Genomic DNA, 21316 nt, shown 5'->3' with positions numbered 1-21316 from the left:
TATATCTTAGATTTGCCAGGACATAACTTATATCAGATATTCTGGCTTATTGTCTTATCATAGGAGTACAATATTTGGAATGAAGATACGATCATGTATGTTGGTACTGAGTGATCATTCCAAGTCTGAAATTGCCCATAACCCAGGAGGCTTGGAGTGCCATGGGTGTTCCCCAGCGTTCTGTGGGTGGATTGAATAAAAACCTTCAGTTAGCATTTCAATTGACCCTCCTTCTGCCCCTGACCTAATTGTTGTTTTAGAGACTGTGGTTAAGCATTCCAGATCCTGTGTTTCTGTGTGGGCTGTGACTCAAGTAATTATTTCCGGAACAGAAACTTTCTTGGGGGGGGTGGGGTGGGAATAGCCAAAGCCTGGGGCTAAATTGGCTTTAATTAAGTGTAATTCATTGAGTTTGGCTTGGTTAATGACCAACTTTTACAATTAAAATTAATTCAATGAATGCCTGTTGTGTCTGGGAAAGGTAATGAAATGGTTTAAATTCTGTTGTGATGAATGTTGACTTTTTGTGATTTTTGCAATCAGGACTTGACCCTGAAGCATGGCTGGCGAACGGGTGCAATTATCCCAGAATTAAGATCCGAGCTCAAAATCATGAACACGGAGCAGTACATTCAAACTGTGACCTGGCTACAGACCCTGACTGGGTTATTGGAGCAGATGCAGGTTTGGAATTCTTTTTCTCTCCTACTTTTTCTTTTTTTTTTTTTTAAAAGAATTATTTATTTTTGGCTCTGCTAGGTCTTCATTACTATGTGCGTTATTTCTCTAGTATGGCAAGTGGGGGCTACTCTTTAGTTGTGGTGCACAGGCTTCTCATTGCGGTGGCTTTTCTTGTTGTGGAGCACAGGCTCTAGAATGCACAGGCTCAGGATAGTTGTGGCACATGGGCTTAGTTCCTCCTCAGCACGTGGGATTTTCCTGGACCAGGGATTGAACCTGTATCCCCTGCATTGGAGGTGGATTCTTAACCACTGGGCCACCAGGGAAATCCTCCCCTACTTTTTCTTTAAGCCTGAGGTTAGTCCACTGATCAGAGTTATTTCAGATATTTTTCTGTGCAATTGTGGTCCTAAAGTATGAAGCAGAAGTCATCCTGCAGAATAGCCACTGGAGTGATTTTGCCCCTGAAAGAATCTTGCCATTTTCCCTAAAGAGAATTTTTTAAATTACTGCCAAAGCCATTTGGAGAAGGAGTTTTGTGGTGCCCATATGGGGAATTCCAGAGTCCTTACTTCTCCACCCAAGCCCCACTGGGAGATATTCTATGGGTAGTGGGATTCGAGAACCTCTACCTAGTGTTTGGGTCCAGTCCTGCTGCTGCCTTTAGCCTGCTGTGGGACTTCTCCTTTCTGGGCCTCAGTTTCCCTATCTGTGAAAAGGAATGAACACTTCAGGCTGGACACCATGGCTTGCTGGGAAGAGTCTCAGAGCAAGAATTGAGATCTCTGCATGCAGCTTCCATCTGATTTTGAATCAGTTTGCTGGCTCATTGGAGTTCAGTGGTGGTTTTTTTTTCTTTCTGTGAGTTACGTAGCCAGTTTTAGGCAGATAGTGAGGAAAGTCATTTTGGTAATTTCCTGGCCCATGGAACATGCCCTCTGTTGTAGCTGTGACCTGCCTCCTCCCCACCAAGTCTCATGAGACACCTTGCTTTCTCACCTGGTTCAGCTGGCCTGGCCCTCAGCGTCTCAGCGTGAGTGCTGACTCTTAGGATAAGGGGCATGGGTGCCTGCTCTCTTGGCTAACACACCTGCAGCTTCTGGCCATGGCCTGGTGCCCACAGCCTGCCAGCCTGCTTTGGAAACGGGCAGGGAACTGCCTTGCCTGGCCAAGCTGGCAGCGAGCTCAGGCAGGGATGCCGGGAGCGCCAGGCTGTCACTCCAGGGTGCACACCATCCAGGGCATGGGGCCCCGCACGTCCCCCGGGCCTTGCTTCCAGCTCGTCTTGGCTGTGTTGCTGTTTGGCTCGCCTCTGACGAGGACTGGTTCTGTTTCCCTTCCTGTGCTTGTCTGTGAGGTGACTGTCTAAAAATAAAAGGCATGGATTCTGGGTTAATGCAGCTTCAAGTCTGTGCATAGGTCACACGTAATAATAGTTACTCTCTAGATGCCAGGCATTGTGCTGAGCGCTTGCTCTGCAACATTACTCCTCACTCGTCCCAGCTGTCCTGTGTACAATTTTCCACTTCAGAATGAGGAAACTGGGTGTCTGAGAGGTTAGGTAACATATCCAAGGTCATAAAACAACAGAGCAAGGACTTGAACCTGGGCTGTGTGGTGCCTGAGTCCCTGCTTTTGGGCACTGCACTGAAGTGCTGTTTTACTGTGCGGTTTAGAGCTTTCGTGTATAGCCAGAGCCCTCGCCTTAGGTGCGGTCTCTCTGTGATGCGGGCAGCTGGTCAGATACACAGATGCAGCCTGCAGGTAGATGCTTTAGCTTTGGTTTCCTTTTCCAGCTTTTTGTCTGGGTGGATTCTCTAGGACATAGAGGAAGGTGATTGATGATTAAAAAATTACACAAATGAGTGGCATTTCTCACTGTGCTTCCTGTTCCCTTTCTCCTCTCCCCCTATCCCTGTGTTCACCTGGAAAACTATACATTATTCCAGTGATCCTGTGTCAGATGTTTCTATAGCTCCTCTTTTTCTGATAATGTGCACATAGCACATTATCTGGACACTATTTTCTGAGAAGAGAAATTGGTTCTTGAAGTTGGGTGTGATTTTTTTTTTTTTTCCTTTCTCATTTTGGAAGCCAAAAATGTTACCTGGAGCTGGGTCTGATGAATTAACTGCAAGTATTTAATTTTTGGATTTAAGGAAGTAGCTATAAAGAAGAATTTTTGTTCATTAGCCTTGAAGTGCCCTCCTGAGTAGTATGGTTCATGGTGGTCATGCTGGTGGATGGTGTGGTGGTATCAAGTCTTTCAGGTAACCATGTTAGAGCCACGTTTAGCCCGGGTTGGACAGACTTCTGTAACAAGCCAGCTGGCCATTGTGTGTGGTCATGCAGGTCGTACGGTCTCAACTCCATGCTGGTAGCATGAAAGCAGCCTTGGACAATATGTGAGCAACCAGTTATTAGCTGTATCCCTGACATTTTATTGGTGGTCACTGATATTTTAATTTCATATCATTTTTACACATCATGAAGTTATTTTTCTTTTGAATTTTTTTCAACAACTTCAAAAGGAAAATCCATTCTTGAGCTCATCAGGATGATAGAAAGGTGGGCAGTGGGCTGGATTTGATCTTCGCTGGTACAGGTTATCAGACTTCTGGCTAGATGGCAATAATTCTGCCCATGCAGGAGTGGGCTAGCCTGTACAGTATATTTTCATAGATTGTAGCCATAAATGGCTGAGTGGGCTAATCAATGAGAGGGGCTGAAGGTGGCTGAGGTGTCTGTAGGATTAGCTTCTGGTGTGGGCTTCTGGTTAGTCTTTTCCTGCACCAGCTACCCAGCCTTGAGTGCATGGTATCACTTAAAGGTTAAATTATAGCTAAGTAATACCCAGTCTTTGAAGTATTTTAAAGTAAATATCAGACTCCTGAGATTGCTGTCTTACAAAGTTTGGCCTTGGAGGAGGATCTGAGCTGGAGAAAGGGGTGGCTCAAGGAGAAACTGCTTTTTCTTCTAATGGGAGAGCCTTCAGCATGGTTAAATGCTGATGGGTAGACTCCAGGGGAGGAGGTTGATCACATGCTGCTGCTGCTGCTGCTAAGTCGCTTCAGTCGTGTCCGACTCTGTGCGACCCCATAGATGGCAGCCCACCAGGCTCCTGGTCACATGGGAGAGATGATAAACAATGAAGAAAGGGCAGGTGGGAGGGAGCCCTGGGTGAGTGTGGGTGGGCCTTGGATGAGAGGGTGTGAGGGGAGGCTGGGTTACGGTGCACACACCCAGAGCTCAGGTGCCCCCTGCTTGGGGGGTGCTCCCTGCCTCAGCTCTCTGGGGCCTTCCTCCTTCGCTTCTCCCTTCAGCAGTCTTGGGCTTTGCTGGAGATGATCCCTCATCCCTGGCTCCGCCCCGTTCTGGAAAAGCTGGCTGGAGAAGGTGCCGTGGACTTGGAGACCCGAACTGGCTCTTAATGTCCATGGAGCCCGCCCTCCGGTGCGGGCCCCTGCTGAGGGGAGAGTGGAGAGGCACAGTCAGGTGGCCTATGGCCGCTAGTTTCCAAAAGGAGAAAGCACACAGATGCACTTTGGTTATCTTCCTTCTGGTCGCTAGTCAGAGAATTCTCCTCTCCTGTAAGCGCGAGGAGAAGCTTCTTCACACTAGACACAGGGGCCTTGTTTGTGGGCAGAGGTGGGAGGAAGACTGATGTCCCGTTCTGTCCAGTGTCACACTGTTTGGTCCTGGTCTGCTTACCTGGGTGTGCCCCCTGCCAGGGTCTCCATCTCATTCTCTCTTATGTTTTCAGTATCTAGCACGGCTCTTGCCACATAGAGGTGCTGAATATGTACCCGTGTGTATATGTGTATCCATGTATGTATACACGTATATCTGTATGTATGCATGTGTGCATGTGTATCTGTATAGGTATGTGTGTGTGTATGTATGTGTGTTTACGTGTGTGTGTATATATATATATACAAATTCTTCGTGGCACTCTACAGAGTTTTGATCTAGTCTCATATTTTGTAGTGCCTGAATTCTGTGGTGAGTGACTTATTGGCTTAAAATGTGAGAGCTCATTGAAACCAAACTCGCAGGACCTGCCTTGACACCCCTAGAAGTGTTGGACCAGTCTTCTGGTGCTCCAGTAACACACAGCCAGTGGTCGTTCAGAGGTGGCTGCTTCCTGCTGGTGTAGACAACAGTGGAGGGCAGGAAATCCAGATTACAAGCTCAGGGTTTTGAGTGGCAGCAGCCTGTAGCAGGTGACTTGGTCAAGCTGTTGATCTGGGCATACGTGATAAACAGAAGGGCCTTGGCTCCCATGTCAAAAGCAGATGGTTTGCTCATTTGGCATTTTCCTCTGGGTCCTAAGGCTGCCCCTGTGACTGTGGGCTGCAGGAATCCTGCCTGGCCCCTGCGGGCATGTGCACCTCTGGCTCTGGTTCGTGTGTTCGGTTTAACCCAGGGAGGCTTGGAGAGAGACTTGTGAGATTCCACGTGTTAGGGTGCATACAGCTGTCATTTTCTTTTTACCTTTTGTTCACATTTCAGTCCACTTGGCGAATTCTCCACTTTCCATCTGGTTGAGGTGCTCTGCCTTCTTGCCTTTTACAAAAACAATTTTTTTCTCTTAAACACTTTAAAAGGTATTAATAAAATAATATTGAGGAAAAAGATTAAGCCAATTATAATTCTGTTACCCTTGAACAAATTAAAGAAAAAGTTTCCTGTTAATTTCCAAATGCACATGTTTTTACATGCTTGAAGTTTGTGGATGCACTGTTACATCTGCTATTTCCACTCACTGCCATTTTTATGTGTGTGTGTATAATACATATATTTATGATATATATATAAATGGGCCTATTAGGTAGTGTGTATTAGGTATATATTTATATGTGTAACACACATATAATGGATACATTACACACATATAATACACACATTTTATGTGGACATATATGTATTAATGCTCATACAAAGCCTTTCATAATACTTTAATATCTCTAGTTTAACAGAGACCTTGCATCCCTGTATTCCATCATAGTATTATGTCTACATTTGGTGAAGAAGGGCAGCAGCTGGGAATCTGAGAATGCAGCTGGGAAGTCTGAAAATGTATTATTTCATGCATGTGCCTATCTCTTAGATCTGAATAAAATTCCTCCCAGAAGAGCTACCTGTTAGAAAATTCTCACAACCTAATGAGTTTATTCGTATCCAGAACTTTCTCAGTAATTGGCTTGTGTCCTGCAGGTTCACAGAGATGTGGAGTCGCAGCTGGTTTTGCAGGAGTGGAAGAAGGAGAGGAAGGAGATGAGGTAAGAGTGGCCTGTTGTGAACGGAGTGAATCCTTCACCGTGGCCCCGCATACTCAGCCCACGTGCTTTCCCCAAGGCCGGTCAGAGGTGGGATTCGAAACAGCCTTACTTAGCTGCTGGGGGTGACTGTGACTGCCAGGATCCAGAACGAGCGTTCGTTAGTGATGAATGACATTTCCTCAAGGCAGCAGCGGGCTCCCTCCCACCTTCCACCCACCCCTGAGTTTGTTGTCTGTCCCTCCTTCCCCCCATCCATCCCTCCTTCTGTCCCACTTAGCTTCCCTGTTTGGGCAGCCAGCAGCCCAGCGTGGCCCATGGGACAGTGTTGGAGGTGGCTCTGAACCGCAGTGAATCCCTGGGGCTCCTACAGTGCTGGTGCTTATTTGTAACACTGCTGTGTTAGGTATGTGCAGTCACTCAGATCATGATGCTGATTGATGAAGAAAGCCCATCTGCTGTCAGATGGATGTGTCTTAAGGGAATAGTTTTCTTGAGTTGTTTTTTCTTTTAAAAACTAAACTATATAGCTGATTTACAATATTGTGTTAGTTTCAAGTGTACAGCTTCAGATTCTTCTCTGTTATAGGAAAGATTGACTATATTGAATAATGATATCAAATATAGTTCCATGTTCTATATAGTAAGTAAATCCTTTTCGTGTATGTATTTTATATAGTAGCGTGTGTCTGTTCATCACTCACTCCTAATTTATCCCTTTCCCTCTTCTTTTCCCTTTGGTACCCATAAATTTGTTTTCTGTCTGTGAATCTGTTTCTGTCTTGTAAATAAGTTCATTTGTATTATTTTTTTAGATTCCACATATAAGTGATATGTGATATTTGTCTTTCTCTGTCTGACTTACTTCACTTAGTGTGATAATGTCTAGGTCTGCCCATGTTGCTGCAGATGACATTCTTTCTTTTTTTTTTAGTGTGTGTGTGTGTGTGTGAAAACTGAAAGTGAAGGTGTTAGTCGCTCAGTCGTGTCCAACTCTTTGCGACCTCTTGGACTGTAGCCCTCCAGGCTCCTCTGTCCTTGGAATTCTCCAGGCAAGAATACTGGAGTGGGTAGCCATTCCCTTCTCCAGGGAATCTTCCTGACTCAGGATTGAATCTGGGTCTCCTGCATTGCAGGGAGATTCTTTACCATCTGAGCCATGGCTTGGCTCAGAGCATCTTGGCGCTTAATTCGGCTAGATGGTAAAGATTTTAAAGGAGCAATTATTCTCAAGAGGCCTTGCGGACACTTGTGCTTCCCTGTAGAAGAGGGTGCTGTGTACGTGGACAGTGTTGATGTGGCCATTTCTGCTCTTGTGGTCCCCCCCCCCCTTCCCAGGCAGCACAGCTGTCTCTAAGGTAGCGCTCACTGCCTGGTTCTGACCTCTGAGCAGTGGGCAGTCTGGTGGGACTGGTGTGCCTGGAAAGTGGGGAGAGTCCATTCCTCTGGGCTGCAGAAGCCATGGCTACACTGAATTGATCCTTCTACCTCTCAACGTGTTGGTTATTGGGAGCGTATTGGTTTTTATAATGTGATTATTGGTCTGAAATGTTGGTTGAGAGAGTGATGGGCATATGATGCATATATGCTTATAATGCAGGCTTCAAGGAGGTGCTTGAAGCTCTGTATTAGATGGTGGAGGTGTGCTTACATCGCTGTAATATAATCCTTAATCTCTTAGACATAAAGTACTTTCGAGTTTATGATACACTCTTATTTCTCTTACCTTACATAGTTCTCACTGTAACCTCATGAGGAGGGGGCCTTGATCCCGTTCTGTAGATGCGGCAAGTTTGGAGACTGAGAATATTCTCCATTTCTGTGGACCTTCAGAAGTGGCTCCTGCACCTTCCATTTTTGTTTGGGAAATGGGGTGTGCATGTTTAGGGGCTCACACCTTGCCTTTGGAGCCTTCAGCTATGTTCTCTCCATTGGCCTAAGTGGGGAATGTGGTCAGAACCATTTTGATGGATAAACAGACTGTTTTCCCAATTAGAAGTCAGGGCTGCTCTAGGCTAATTTGAGTCCTATGCATATGAAGTAGGAAGTCAAGAAACACCTGGAGTAACAGGCAAATTTGGCCTTGGAGTACAGAATGAAGCAGGGCAAAGGCTAATAGAGTTTTGCCAAGAGAACATACTGGTCATAGCAAACACCCTCTTCCAACAACACAAGAGAAGACTCTACACGTGGACATCATCAGATGGTCAACACTGAAATCAGATTGATTATATTCTTTGCAGCCAAAGACAGAGAAGCTGTATACAGTCAGCAAAAACAAGACCGGGAGCTGATCATGAACTCCTTTTTGCCAAATTCAGACTTAAATTGAAGAAAGTAGGAAAAATCACTAGACCATTCAGGTATAACCTAAATCAAATCCCTTACGATTATACAGTGGAAGTGAGCAATAGATTTAAGGGACTAGATCTGATAGACAGATTGCCTGATGAACTATGTGTGGAGGTTCGTGACATTATACGGGAGACAGGGATCAAGACCATCCCCAAGAAAAAGAAATGCAAAACAAAATGGCTGTCTGAGGAGGACTTAAAATAGCTGTGAAAAGAAGAGAAGCTAAAAGCAAAGAAGAAAAGGAAAGTGAAAGTGAAGTCGCTTAGTTGTGTCCAACTCTTTGCGACCCCATGAACTGTAGCCCACCAGGCTTCTCTGCCCATGGGGTTTTCCAGGCAAGAATACTGGAGTAACACCATTTTCTTCTCCAGGGGATCTTCCCCACCCAGGGATAGAACCCAGGTCTCCTGCATTGCAGGCAGACGCTTTACCCTCTGAGCCACCAGAGAAGCTGAAAAGGAAAGATATACCCATTTGAGCAGAGTTTCAAAAAATAGCAAGGAGAGATAAGAAAGCCTTCAGTCATCAGTGCAAAGAAATGGAGGAAAACAATAGAATGGAAAAGATTAGAGGTCTCTTCAAGAAAATTAGAGATACCAAGGGAATATTTCATGCAAAGATGGGCTCAATAAAGGACAGAAATGGTATGGACCTAACAGAAGCTGAAGATATTAAGAAGAGGTGGCAAGAAAACACAGAAGAACTATACAAAAAAGATCTTCACGACCCAGATAATCAGATGGTGTGATCACTCTCCTAGAGCCAAACATCCTGGAATACGAAGTCAAGTGGGCCTTAGGAAGCATCACTACAAACAAAGCTAGAGGAGGTGATGGGATTCCAGTTGAGCTATTTCAAATCCTAAAAGATGATGCTGTGAAAGTACTGCACTCAATATGCCAGCAAATTTGGAAAACTCAGCAGTGGCCAAAGGACTGGAAAAGGTCAGTTTTCATTCCAACCCCAAAGAAAGGCAATGCCAAAGAATGATCAAACTACCACACAATTGCATTCATCTCACACATTAGTAAAGTAATGCTCAAAATTCTACAAGCCAGGCTTCAGCAATACGTGAACCGTGAACTTCCAGATGTTCAAGCTTGTTTTAGAAAAGGCAGAAGAACCAGAGATCAAATTGCCAACATCCGTTGGATCATCAAAAAAGCACATGAGTTCCAGCAAAACATCTATTTCTGCTTTATTGACTATCCCAAAGCTTTTGACTGTGTGGATCACCACAAACTGTGGAAAATTCTTCAAGAGATGGGAGTACCAGACCACCTGCCTGGACATGGAACAACAGACTGATTCCAAATAGGAAAAGGAGTACGTCAAGGCTGTATATTGTCATTGTGCTTATTTAACTTATATGCAGAGTACATCATGAGAAACGCTGGGCTGGAGGAAGCACAAGCTGGAATCAAGATTGCTGGGAGAAATATCAGTAACCTCAGATATGCAGATGATATCACCCTTATGGCAGAAAGCGAAGAACTAAAGAGCCTTGTGATGAAAGTGAAAGAGGAGAGTGAAAAAGTTGGCTTAAAGCTCAACATTCAGAAAATGAAGATCATGGCATTCAGTTCCATCACTTCATGGCAAATAGATGAGGAAACAGTGGAAACAGTGGCAGACTATTTTTTTGGGCTCCAAAATCACTGCAGCCACGAAATTAAAAGATGCTTACTCCTTGGAAGAAAAGTTATGACCAACCTAGACAGCATATTAAAAAGCAGAGACATTACTTTGCCAACAAAGGTCCGTCTAGTCAAAGCTATGGTTTTTCCAGTAGTCATGTATGGATGTGAGAGCTGGACTATAAAGAAAGCTGAGCACTGAAGATTGATGTTTTTGAACTGAGGTGTTGGAAAAGACTCTTGAGAGTCCCTTTTATCTGCAAGGAAATCCAACCAGTCCATTCTAAAGGAAATCAGTCCTGAATATTCATTGGAAGGACTGATATTGAAGCTGAAACTCCAATACTTCGGCCACCTGATGTGAAGAACTGACTCATTTGAAAAGACCCCGATGCTGGGAAAGATGGAAGGTGGGAGGAGAAGGGGACGACCAAGGATGAGGTGGTAGGATCGCATCACCGACTCAATAGATGTGAGCTTGAGTAGACTCCGGTGTTGGTGATGGACAGGGAGGCCTGGTGTGCTGCAGTCCATGGGGTTGCAAGAGTTGGACACGACTGAGCGATTGAACTGAACTGAAGCGTATGAAACAGTGATTAAAAATTTTTTTTATTGATGTATAGTTGATGTACAATATTATATTAGTTTCAGGTGTACAACATAGTGATTCAAAATTTTTATGGATTTTGTAGCTTATTTTTTTTAATTTTTAATTTTATATTAGAGTATAGTTGATTAACAGTGTGTTTCAGATGTACAGCAAAGTGATTCAGTTATACATATATATATGTATAACTTTTTTTAATGTATCTTTTTTAAAAAAATCTTTTTGGCTGCACTGGGTTTTTGTTGCTATGTGCGGGCTTTCTCTAGGTGCGGTGTGCAGGCTTCTCATTGCAGTGGCTTCTCTTGTTTCAGAGCACAGGCTCTCGGGTGCTCTGGCTTCAGGAGTTGCATTGCGTGGGCTCAGTAGTTCTGGCACCTGGGCGTAGTTGCCCAGCGGCATGTGGTATCTTCCCAGGCCAGGAATCACACCCACGTACCCTGCATCGGCAGGCGGATTCTTAACCACTGGACCACCGGGAAGGTCCTACATGTATCTCTTCTCTGTGAAACAGTGATTTTGGTGTCATCTGATGTCAGTAACTAAAAGCAGACCTTGGGGGAATCACACTGTTGCTTTGCTCTTCTCTCACCTCTTCAGGGAAATGACCAAAGGTTTCTTCAATGCCCAGTTTGGGAGCTTGTTCCGCACCGACCAGAACCCCACGTACTTCCTGCGGCGCCTGTCGCGGTTCGCTGACATCTACATGGCATCCCTGAGCTGCCTGCTGAACTACGACGTCAGCCACACCTTCTACCCACGGCGGACCCCATTGCAGCACGAGCTGCCCATCTGGTCCGACCGGCCCCCGGCTGCCCGGCTGCCGCTGCTGCAGGAGGCCCAGGCCAAGTAGCTGGCGGCCCCACCACCCCTGGGCACCAAAAGCCAGGATCGGTGATGGCCCCATGCTGGGCAGACTCTGCAGGAATGTGAGCGTCGCTTTCGGAAATGATACAGATAGTCTTAGTGATACCTGTTTTGTACATTATGGAGGATACCCCTCAGCTCGTGGAGAAGGGAGCTCACAGCTCACAGAGCCTGCCCTCCTGTGCATGTGGGGAAGGAACAGCGGCTGGCCTCTTGTTGACACCCTGTGATCAGCCTTCTTGTTTCCCAAGGTACTGTATCCAGCATCAGACTTCCTGGGATGGGGAGTCTTCTTGATGCCCGCTCTGTATTCCAGCAGGTGATGTTTTGAAACTCTTCTGTGGAAAAGTGCATGGAAAATGCTGAACACGCACAGACAGTGCCAGACCTGGTGACGTGCATCCACTGGTGAACTGCTGATGCTTTAGTGGGTGCTTGGATAGCGTGCATGGTGTCAGCGGCAGAGATGGTCCCCAGTCGGCAGCTGGTTCCCAGACATCTGGTACTAGGGCTCTGGCACACTGGTGCCTCACTTGACAGCAGACTCAGCCTCTCTGGAGGTCTTATGTGAGAAAGAACGGGAGAAGTTGCAAGTCCTTGGCCTTGATTGTCCTCAGTATCCATTTCCTGCGTCTTGCCCCACGTGGGGGAAGGAACATGGCGCCCCAAGTGGTGGGCAGGTTCACTCTTTTCCCTCAGAAAAGGAGGACAAGGAGAGAAAAGTTCTGGTTTAATGTCCTGCCAGCAGAACAGACTATAGAATGAGGCTGCTACATGCGAATGAGCGAGAGGAGCCAGTGCGTTTGTGGTGGGTAGCCCAGGACTTTATAACCCCTGACACCACCACCACGTGTGTTGCTTGAGCCTGTTTATTGGAGGATGGAAAATGAAACGAAATAAATGTCCTCGTAATTTAGTGCCGTACGGTGACACCCCCCCACCCCTGCCTCCCAACCAGGTGTTTTGCAATCTTGTTAAACTGTGTGTTACCAGAAACCATCCTCGTTGGAGGGCAGTGAGCCGATACCGTCTCTCTCCTGATTGATCAGCCGAGGTGAGGGGCTTGAATCCAGCCGGAGCGAGGGAGGTGGCCCTCTCCCACCTTCTCCTCCCTTTAGATTGCTTTCCTGCCATGGTTATGTGTCTGTCTGGGGAATTTCTTTAGTGTCTGTGTTTAAGGTGGGAGAGGATCAAGGACATTGAAGTTGAGAGAAATAGAGTTGGAAGTAGCCTCACTGAGTGTTCCCATTTCTTTCTGAGGACAAGGCAAGTGACACCTGTCCTTAAACCTGAAGGATGCAGGTGTGGAGGAAAGGGGCTTGAGGAGAGACTGCTCGCTTATTTGGCGTTTTTTAATGGATTCGTGTGGAGCCAGCTGTTGAGGGAATGTGAGCTTGGCCTGCCACAGGCTACCTGCCCGAGTGCAGAAATTAGGTGACTTCTACAGCATGTTATGTAACGCTGTGTGTTTTAATGGGACTGTTGTTGTTGTTTAGTCAACTCTTGGCGACCCCATGAACTGTAGCCCACCAGGCTCCTCTGTCCATGGGATTTCCCAACCAAGAATACTGGAGTGGGTTGTGATTTCCTTCTCCAGGGGATCTTCCTGACCCAGGGGTCAAATGCACATCTGCATTGGCAGGTGGATTCTTTACTGACTGAGCCACCAGGTGTACCTGTGATCTTTTCTTGTATTTAACTAAAATAGTCAAGGTGACTCTCTAGACCTAATAGGCCCAGTTGGCCTTCTTTTTTCCCTTGATTATAAACACAGGTGTCCATTCCTTTTTCATGCTGCAGGAGGCATTTTGTTGGCTGTTTGTTAGTGCCTGGGGGTTTTAAGCATCAGAGTGCATTGGAGACTGGCATCTCAGGGGTGCAGGTGGCGCCCCGAACTGCTCAGTGTTGGGGTCCTTGGAGGATATGCTGGTGCTTCGGGCTGATAGTTTCTGCTTTGGAGAAGCTGGTGAGGAAGTAGGTATTTTAAAACTTTTTCTAATTAGGTATTCATTGGATATCTCCTATGTGCCAGTGATAGGGTGTTTTGTTTACTCAAGAAAGTTGTTACTCAAAAACAACTCAGTACAGCTGTTTTTACTGCTTTCACGTATGTCTGGTGGGGCGAGAAATACATTTTCTGGGTGTGTGAATAAGAAATTTTAATGACTTATCACCAATTAAGGTTGAGCAAGCTCCAGGAGATAGTGAAGAATAGGGAAGCCTAGCATGCTGCAGTCCATGGGGTCGCAAAGAGTCAGACACGACTGAGCGACTGAACATCAGCTGTGGGCCACGGCACGTGGCGGTATTGAGGTCGGTCTGCGGAGGACCCACTGAACGTGCGCTGGGGCCAGCGCACAGTCAGGGTCAGGACGGCCGTCTCTGTATGAAGGACAGAGGGCTTCTCTTTGTGCTTGGTCGTTTTAACTTGTCACTGTTGTGACTCAGCTGGGATTCAGCACCCTGTACAGCATTCTGTTCCTCCTGGTTTATCCTCTGGCAGGCCCGCTGATGAACGCATTTGGGTGCAAGGGAAGGGAGTCTGTTTTCTACCACTTAAAAGATCAGTTTGGAAAGTGAGCAGAATAAAATTAGCTTGCACATTGAAAAATATTTTCCCTTTTTAGCATCAGTTAGACTGATTTTCTCCGAAGGATGTGAACAAAAATTCATAGTCCAGGGGCTGTCTGTGCCCCTAAGGCTCACCATAGCTGTAGCCAGTTGCCCTGGAAAGGACCTGCACAACTGGTTTTTCCAGAATCATTTTTTAAGTAGATGAAACCTGGCTTTTAATATATTTTAGGAGTTTGGCTTAGAGCTCCCACTTTCCTCCTAACATAGCCTTTAAAATTTTTTTCTTTTAAAAATTCCCTTCAGCTCCACTAATGCCAGCTTGCCACCTTTTACTGATTCAGGCCGATCTATGACTAAATTCCTAGTTGCTTTGAATGCATTGGTCCTCTTTTTTTTTTTTTTTAATAAATTTATTTATTTTAGTTGAGGGCTAATTACTTTACAATATTGTAGTGGTTTTTGTCATACATCGAAATGAATCAGCCCTGGGTTTACATGTGTTCCCCATCCTGAACCCCCCTCCCACCTCCCTCCCCATCCCATCCCTCTGGGTCATCCCATTGCCCCAGCCCTGAGCATTTGGTCCTCTTAATTAGTGCCAAGGACAAAGGCAAAGTCCTCTTTCCTGCTAGCTAATTTAGCTTCGGGTGAACTAAATAGCTTCCCCCCTGATTTTCCTCCCCAAAGGCCTCTAAAGCGGTAGAGAGTGTGGTAAACATTGGAATTGGATCCACTCTGCCAAATGCTCATCTGTTGCCAAAGGCCCACTTGGGCGCCCTGGTCTGGAATGTGCTCTCAGACTCAGTCTGGCCAGAGGCAGGGAGGGTTCCTTGATTGCTCTATTTAACTACCAGGGAGCCTGTGATGTCCTAGCTTAGTATTGATTTCCTTTTGTACCAATTTCCTTTCTTTTCTCCATTAGCATATGGGAGCTAGGCTCCAAGTCTAGCTTAAGTGAAAAGTGAAGTTGCTCAGTCGTGTCCGACTCTTTGCGACCCCATGTACTGTAGCCCACCAGGCTCCTCTGTCCATGGAATTTTCCAGGCAAGAGTACTGGAGTGGGTTGCCATTTCCTACTCTGGGGGATCGTCCCGACTCAGGGATTGAACCTGGGTCCTTCCGCATTGCAGGCAGACACTTTACCATCTGAGCCACCAGAGAAGCCCCCAAGTTTAGCTTAGCTTAGCTTAGCTTAGCTTAGCTTACCTTACCTTTAATACCCTAGTGGATTGAGGAAGAAAAAGGGAGTGAAGTTTCCCTAATGCAAGGCTGAGCACACTTTCCCTGTCAAGGACCAGATGGTAAAGACTTCCAGCTTTGCAGGCTGTTTCCTGCAGCCCCTCCTCTAGGACTGGGCCTGCCTGTGGTCCAGGGCAGCCTGGCCTCTGAAAACAGGCTGCAGGCTGGATTTGGCCCTTGGGCCGTGGTTTGCCAACCCCCGCATTGACAGATTGTGTGGGTGGCCATGATGAGATGATGACTTGGCTGAAAGTGTGCAGGGTGGTAAGCAGCCACAGATACACAGTTGTGTGCAGCCAGTGGAAAGAAGTTCTGTAGATAAGCTCGCATCTTTCCCTACGAGCTTCTCTCTGGACATACTCACTTATGTGGCCAGTGGTAAAATACTGAGTTTCCAGCACATGGCATTGATTGTCAGTTGTGTGATTGAGTGGCCAGGCTCGGCACTCATTGAATATACCTCTCATTGTGCTCATCTGTGATTGTGCTAGTAGCGTGTGATGGGCTTGGCTACCCTGAAGACCCTGAAGGACTTTATCCCCTAACTGCTGTGGGGGTTGGTTGCTGCTGGCTCACTGCAGCTGTGGGTCCTCTTTGGGAGCTTCCCCCTGTTGAAGAGTCCTGCCTCGGATGAGGGTGTGGTCAGAACTCCCTCCCCGGAGCAACTCTGAAGGCCCATCAGCTCCTGCCTGCCCCCCCCATCCCGCCCTTTCTCAGATGTGCATCCCAACGACAGTTCCCTGCAAACTTCCCGCATGAGACTCCCCACCTCATGCCTGCTCTCCAGAACCAATCCACAACACTGCTCTGTACTTTTCTACACTGCAGCCTTGAACTCTGACTTAGGACACTGTTTTCTAATTATTTAGTAGAAGGACAGATGGTGCCTGTTTAGTTTCAGGCACGGTAAATGCAAATTAGGTAGACTTGCTATTTATCCTCAATGTGAATTTGCTATTTATTCTAAATATTGATTTTATGTTACATGACATCGAACTTACTGCCAAATAAAAGTTTGAATTGTATTGTCCGGTTTACTCTCAGTCATCTGCTTTTGTGTGTTTCAGTGAGTGGCAAAAGTCATATCACATTCTAATGTACCCAAAAGTGAATATCCCCGAGAAAAGGGGCAAAAGGTTGATGGTTCGTTCCTTACCACCCTGGTCTCCCCACCCTCAGCAAAGCACACTTGCCTGTTCTCAGAGCTTGAAGACCATGTAGTTAAGCCACAGAAGGAAAATGGGTGTGAATTTGGCCTTAGGTGGGCAGCAGGTGACCCACCTAGAATTTCTGTCTCTCACAGACAGTTCCCTCCTTGAGAACAAGGAGAAGACAGTGATCCACCTGTTTGTCTGCAAAGTACCAGGAGAATGGAAAATTGGAAGCAATGTTTTAAGGGAAGAAAATACTAATACTGAATTAGGAGTGCATGCTGTGAAGTCAGTTCACTGCTGGGTTTTGGATATACTTATATTTTGAAGAGCCCTTTTAAACTGTTTGAATGTGTTTAAACTTAGTATCCTTGACCTCTCATTGTGCCAGGACCTTCATCTCATTCACCCCTCTCATGGGTGCCTGCTGTTTTTCCTCTTAATCATGTACCTTTCTGTCCCCTTGATGGTGGAGTTGGTGGACTCACTAGTGAATCTGTCCCACAGTGCCCTTGGGGAGCGAGTTCTTGGAGAGCCGGCTTTGCCCCATCATGGCACGTTGTCCAAAAGGAGGTGGTAAATCGTTCCTCTGCCTGAAATGGGCATTTCTTCCCTTTCCTGGAGTTGTGAGGAAGCTTCTGAGACTCCGGGGGCTTCTGAACTTTGGACTTGGCTCAGCAAAAACCCTGATGATTTGAAACAAAGTTGTTTGGGCCGTGAGGGCGATGGAGGAGGTTCTGAGATCTGCTCATCCCAGCCTTTCCTATCTCCATTTCCCAGAGGGGGCTCTGGAGCCTGGCCAGTGCTACCCCCGGGGTAGCTTGCAAAAGGGTGGTGGGTAGGCTGGAGGCACTTGGTTGTCACAGTGATGGAGAGGCCACTTTTGGCCTTTTGAGGGTCTGGTGCACATCCAGCCTTGCACAGAGTCCTGCATGGAAAAGAACTGGCCCGATTCTGGACTTTTCATGTAAATGGAATCATATGGTATGAGGTCTTTTGTGTCTGACTTCTTTGACTGAGCATCATGTTTTCAAGGTTCATCCATGGTGTTGCATCTATCAAAACTTAGTTCTGTTTTAGGGTAGGGTGGAATGCTATTTCATTGTGTGGCAAGACACAGTTTGGTTATTCATTCGTAAGTCAGTAGACATTTGGTTTGTTGCCATGTTTTGGCTGTTATGAATAATACTAATAATTGCTACCTCTATAAGTTGCTGTGTGGACATGTTTTCATTTCTCTTGGGTCTGTACCTAGGAGTGGAATTTCTGGATCACATGGTAATTCTATGTTTAACTTTTTGAGGAACTGCTAGACTGTTTTCCACAATAGGGGCACAATTTTACATTCCCACCAACAAAGTAGACAGGATCCAGTTTCTCTACACCCTCGCGGATACTTGTTATTGTCCGTGTTTTAAGGATGGTCATCCTTGTGGGTGTGAAGTGGTATCTCCTTGTGGTTATTATGTCTTCACACAAACAAGCAAACCAAACAGAATTTAGAAAGAAGCACTCATAATGCAGATGCTGGCTAACTAACAGCCCTGATGAGCCCTAATGAGTTGCTTTTACCTTCAGAGTTTGACCCCTCCTATGGCAAATGGTCTGTTTGTTTCCCCAGACACTGGACTGGATTTGTTCCATTGACTTTATTTCTGTTCTGTAACCAATAATTGAGTACATTTCACATGCCACACACTGTGCTGGGTGCCAAGATACAAAGACGAATGAGGACGGTCTCTGCCTTCGGAAGCTTACAGTCTAACAGGGAAATAAGACAAGGTCACTAGAGTGCTGGGCAAAAGGTAAAAGGTGCTACTGAAGGTTGGGGAAGATAGCAGAGGGTCAGGGACGGAGCAGTCCCCTGGGTGGTGGGTGGGCTTAACATGGTCTCTCACCCACAGAAACAGAATATTCCTTGGATCAGCCGAAGAGATGAGGTATGGCTTGCGTGCTCCAGACTTTGAAATGTTAAAGGACCTTACATTTCCCACAGTCAACTGGGGCTGAGGATTCACAGTTGATGGCTTTTCTGAGGTGGCTCTGGGGTCCCAGGTGGCAGCGGTGATGTCTGGATGGGGCAGGTCCAGCCCTCATAGCGCCCCCAGGGGGTCACTGCTGTCCAGGTGCTGGTTGCCAGGGTCCTGGAAAAGAGAAGTCTGTGAACCAGGCAGAGGGTGCATCCTTCCAGGTTAAGCATTCTATTGGCTACTGGTGTGAGGCCTTGGCGGGTTTAGGACACACTTGTTGTTTAGTTGCTAAGTCATGTCCGACTCTTTTGTGACCCCATGGACTGTAGCGTGCCAGGCTCCTCTGTCCATGAGATTTTCCAAGCAAGAATACTGGAGTGGGTTGCCATGTCCTTCTCCAGGGGATCTTCCCGACCCAGGGATCGAACCTGTGTCTCCTGTATTGGTAGGTGAATTCTTTACCACTGAGACCCTGGGGAAAGCCCTTAGGACATGCTACCCCCAATACAGTAACTTGGCTTGTTAAATGTCAAACTGAAGGAATTTTTTTAAATGACAGAAGCAAGAAGGTCACTCTAACTCTGCCCCCTACCCTTTTCCCCTGAAACAGGTAATAAAATTTTCTCATGAAATTTTCTTTAGAGGAAAGAAGGTGTATCACTTTTGGGGAGTTGGGGGCCAAGAAACCTGTACAAACAAACCTTGTTCACTAACCCTTATCTCCCTAGTGACTTCTTCACCATTTACTACCTCTAGGACCAGAGCTTGCTCTCTTGTCAATTCCTCATACATTTAGTCTAAAAGGTGCAAAGGCTTCCTGTTCTGTTCCCTTCTTTGGGTCTTCATTTTCTCATGAAGGCTCCCACGTACACATAAATGTTCAATAAAATACATATGCTCTTCTGTGAGTCTGTCTTTACCAGTTTACTTTTCAGGCCCAGCCATGAATCATCAGAGGGTCAAGGAAAACTTTTTCTTCCCTTTCAGCCTAAAAACACTATTTATTTTTGCTGCAGTCTCCTGTGAAAACACCTGGTGGTGGCGAAGGTGGCTTCACGCTGCTCTCCTGTGGCTCGTGGCCTGAACATGGGCACAGTCTCGGCTGTTTGAAGGTACGTGGCCCTGGACAAGTCATTTCACCTCTGCAATATTTTTCTCATCTATTAAGGGGCCTAATAATATTTACCTGATAGGGAGGTGTGTGAATTAAGTTAGACACTACTGTAAGGAAAATAAAACCACCCCACAGAACATGGCTGTTACTCTGGTTACAAAAAAAAAATCCTTTCTGGTTGACAGTTCATCCTGAACTGGGTCTGATAAGAAGCAACAGTCCAGAGGTGGCCTCGTGAACCTCCTGCTGTCTGTGGCTCTGACGAGACCACAGCTTTGTCCATTCAGATAATGGATGCTCACAATGTGTGGATTGGCTGCAGGTCGTCTAGAGGCAACATCTACTCCTTCAATATAAAAGACATGAGAATAAAGCATATGTGGGGCTGGTACCTTCAGCTTAGGATTCCTGTAACTGGAACATTTTTGCCACCTGGTCTGATTAGGAAGGTTGAGCTGAGTCCTGCCTCTTAGGATACTCTCACCTGCCTCAGGTGAGTAGTCCATGGACAGTGCTCATGGAGCCCCGAGAAGAGGCTAGACAGCTGAGAGGCCATGGAGAACACTGAACAGAATGTGTAATTTTCCCCCTTGCTTTTAAAATGAGGTTGATTTCCATATCACAAGGCTTACAGAAATAGACTGTTAATAAATGCAGCTTAACTGAACTTGCCCTTGCAATTTGGACTAGAAACTTTTACATGGGTTTGATTAAAAAACAATAGGATTTATGATCTGATTATTTTTCAGTATTGCAAATATATTAAATATACTACAACAGCCACTGAGAACCATGGGATAGTTGCATTTGGTTCACTAGAAAAATAAAAACAAATGTTGCATTCTACAAGCTTAAAATGATACAATAGAATATTGTAATGTTTCAATGCCAACTTATAAAAATTCAGTATAACCACTGCCCCGTGGACTTCAGGTGCATCACCCTCCCAGTGTGGATATGTTCACCACTCTGGAAGCTCTCTGAACCCCCTACTATTGGGATTTATGGATGATGGTGGAATAGAAGGATGTGAGCTCACCTCTTATGAAAAGACCAAAATTACAAGTAAGGCTTTCATTCAGATTTAACAGAGAAATCAAAAGCTTTGCAGACAAGCAAAAGCTAAGAATTCAGCACCACCAGACCACCTTTGCAACAAATGCTAAAGGAACTACTCTAAGTGGACAAGGCCACAACTAGAAACAATTATGACTAGAAAAGCTCATTGGTAAGGCAAACATCCAGTAAAGGATGGATATCCCACAGAAGTGATATCAAAACCAGCAGTCATGAGAAAAGGAGAACACAAATGCAGGATATTTGAAATTAAAAGACCAGCAACTTAAGATAATCTTGTTTATATATGGACTGCTATAACAAAACCGCACGGTAACTACAAACAAAATCTATAATAGATACTGCTGCTGCTGCTGCTAAGTTGCTTCAGTCGTGCCCGACTCTGCGCGACCCCATAGACGGTAGCCCGTCAGGCTCTGCTGTCCCTGGGATTCTCCAGGCAAGAACACTGGAGTGGGTTGCCATTTCCTTCTCCAATGCATGAAAGCAAAAAGTGAAAGTGAAGTCGCTCAGTCGTGTCCGACTCTTCGTGACCCCATGGACTGCAGCCTACCAGGCTCCTCCGTCCATGGGATTTTCCAGGCAAGAGTACTGGAGTGGGGTGCCATTGCCTTCTCCGATAATAGATACACACACATTTAAAAAAAGGGGGGGAATTTTTATGGAGACTTCCTCACATTGACTATCAGCTACATTTCTAGCCTCCCTCTCTCTCTCGAGGGTGAAGGGTGGAGATGAAAAATCCCAACCTTCGAATCATGGTTTGGT

The 21316-nt window shown here is 46.0% G+C and overlaps 2 protein-coding genes across 9 annotated transcripts in view; one reads left to right on the top strand and one right to left on the bottom strand.

Moving 5' to 3' along the window:
* The window catches only part of NT5DC3 (5'-nucleotidase domain containing 3), a 104220-nt gene that overhangs the window by 47336 nt on the left and 35568 nt on the right, over positions 1-21316 (top strand). For 2 of the 7 annotated variants that reach the window (XR_014083480.1, XR_014083478.1), the window contains exons 12-15: positions 544-684; positions 5899-5963; positions 11157-12918; positions 14973-16261. Coding sequence is in view for 1 of the 7 variants with exons in the window: in XM_081595581.1 (XP_081451707.1) it covers positions 544-684; positions 5899-5963; positions 11157-11409 (459 nt within the window). In the remaining 6 variants the exon portion in view is untranslated. Of the gene's footprint in view, positions 1-543; positions 685-5898; positions 5964-11156; positions 14443-14972; positions 16262-19373; positions 19470-21316 lie in introns of those variants that run through there. The other 5 variants (XR_014083479.1, XR_014083477.1, XR_014083482.1 and 2 more) reach the window with 3 other exon arrangements.
* Positions 18022-21316, bottom strand: part of STAB2 (stabilin 2) — a 164892-nt gene continuing 161597 nt past the window's right edge. For both annotated transcript variants that reach the window (XM_081595580.1, XM_081595578.1), the window contains one exon: positions 18022-18531. In XM_081595580.1, the coding sequence (XP_081451706.1) occupies positions 18481-18531 (51 nt within the window). In that variant the 3' untranslated portion in view covers positions 18022-18480. The remainder of the gene's footprint in view (positions 18532-21316) is intronic.

This window comes from Giraffa tippelskirchi, chromosome 4 (genome assembly GCF_054371585.1).
Source record: "Giraffa tippelskirchi isolate mGirTip1 chromosome 4, T2T-mGirTip1v1.2.pri, whole genome shotgun sequence".
NCBI classification, from domain to species: Eukaryota; Metazoa; Chordata; class Mammalia; order Artiodactyla; family Giraffidae; genus Giraffa; species Giraffa tippelskirchi.
Note: the sequence above shows the minus strand (reverse complement) of the source record. Positions and strands in the feature narration are given on the sequence as shown.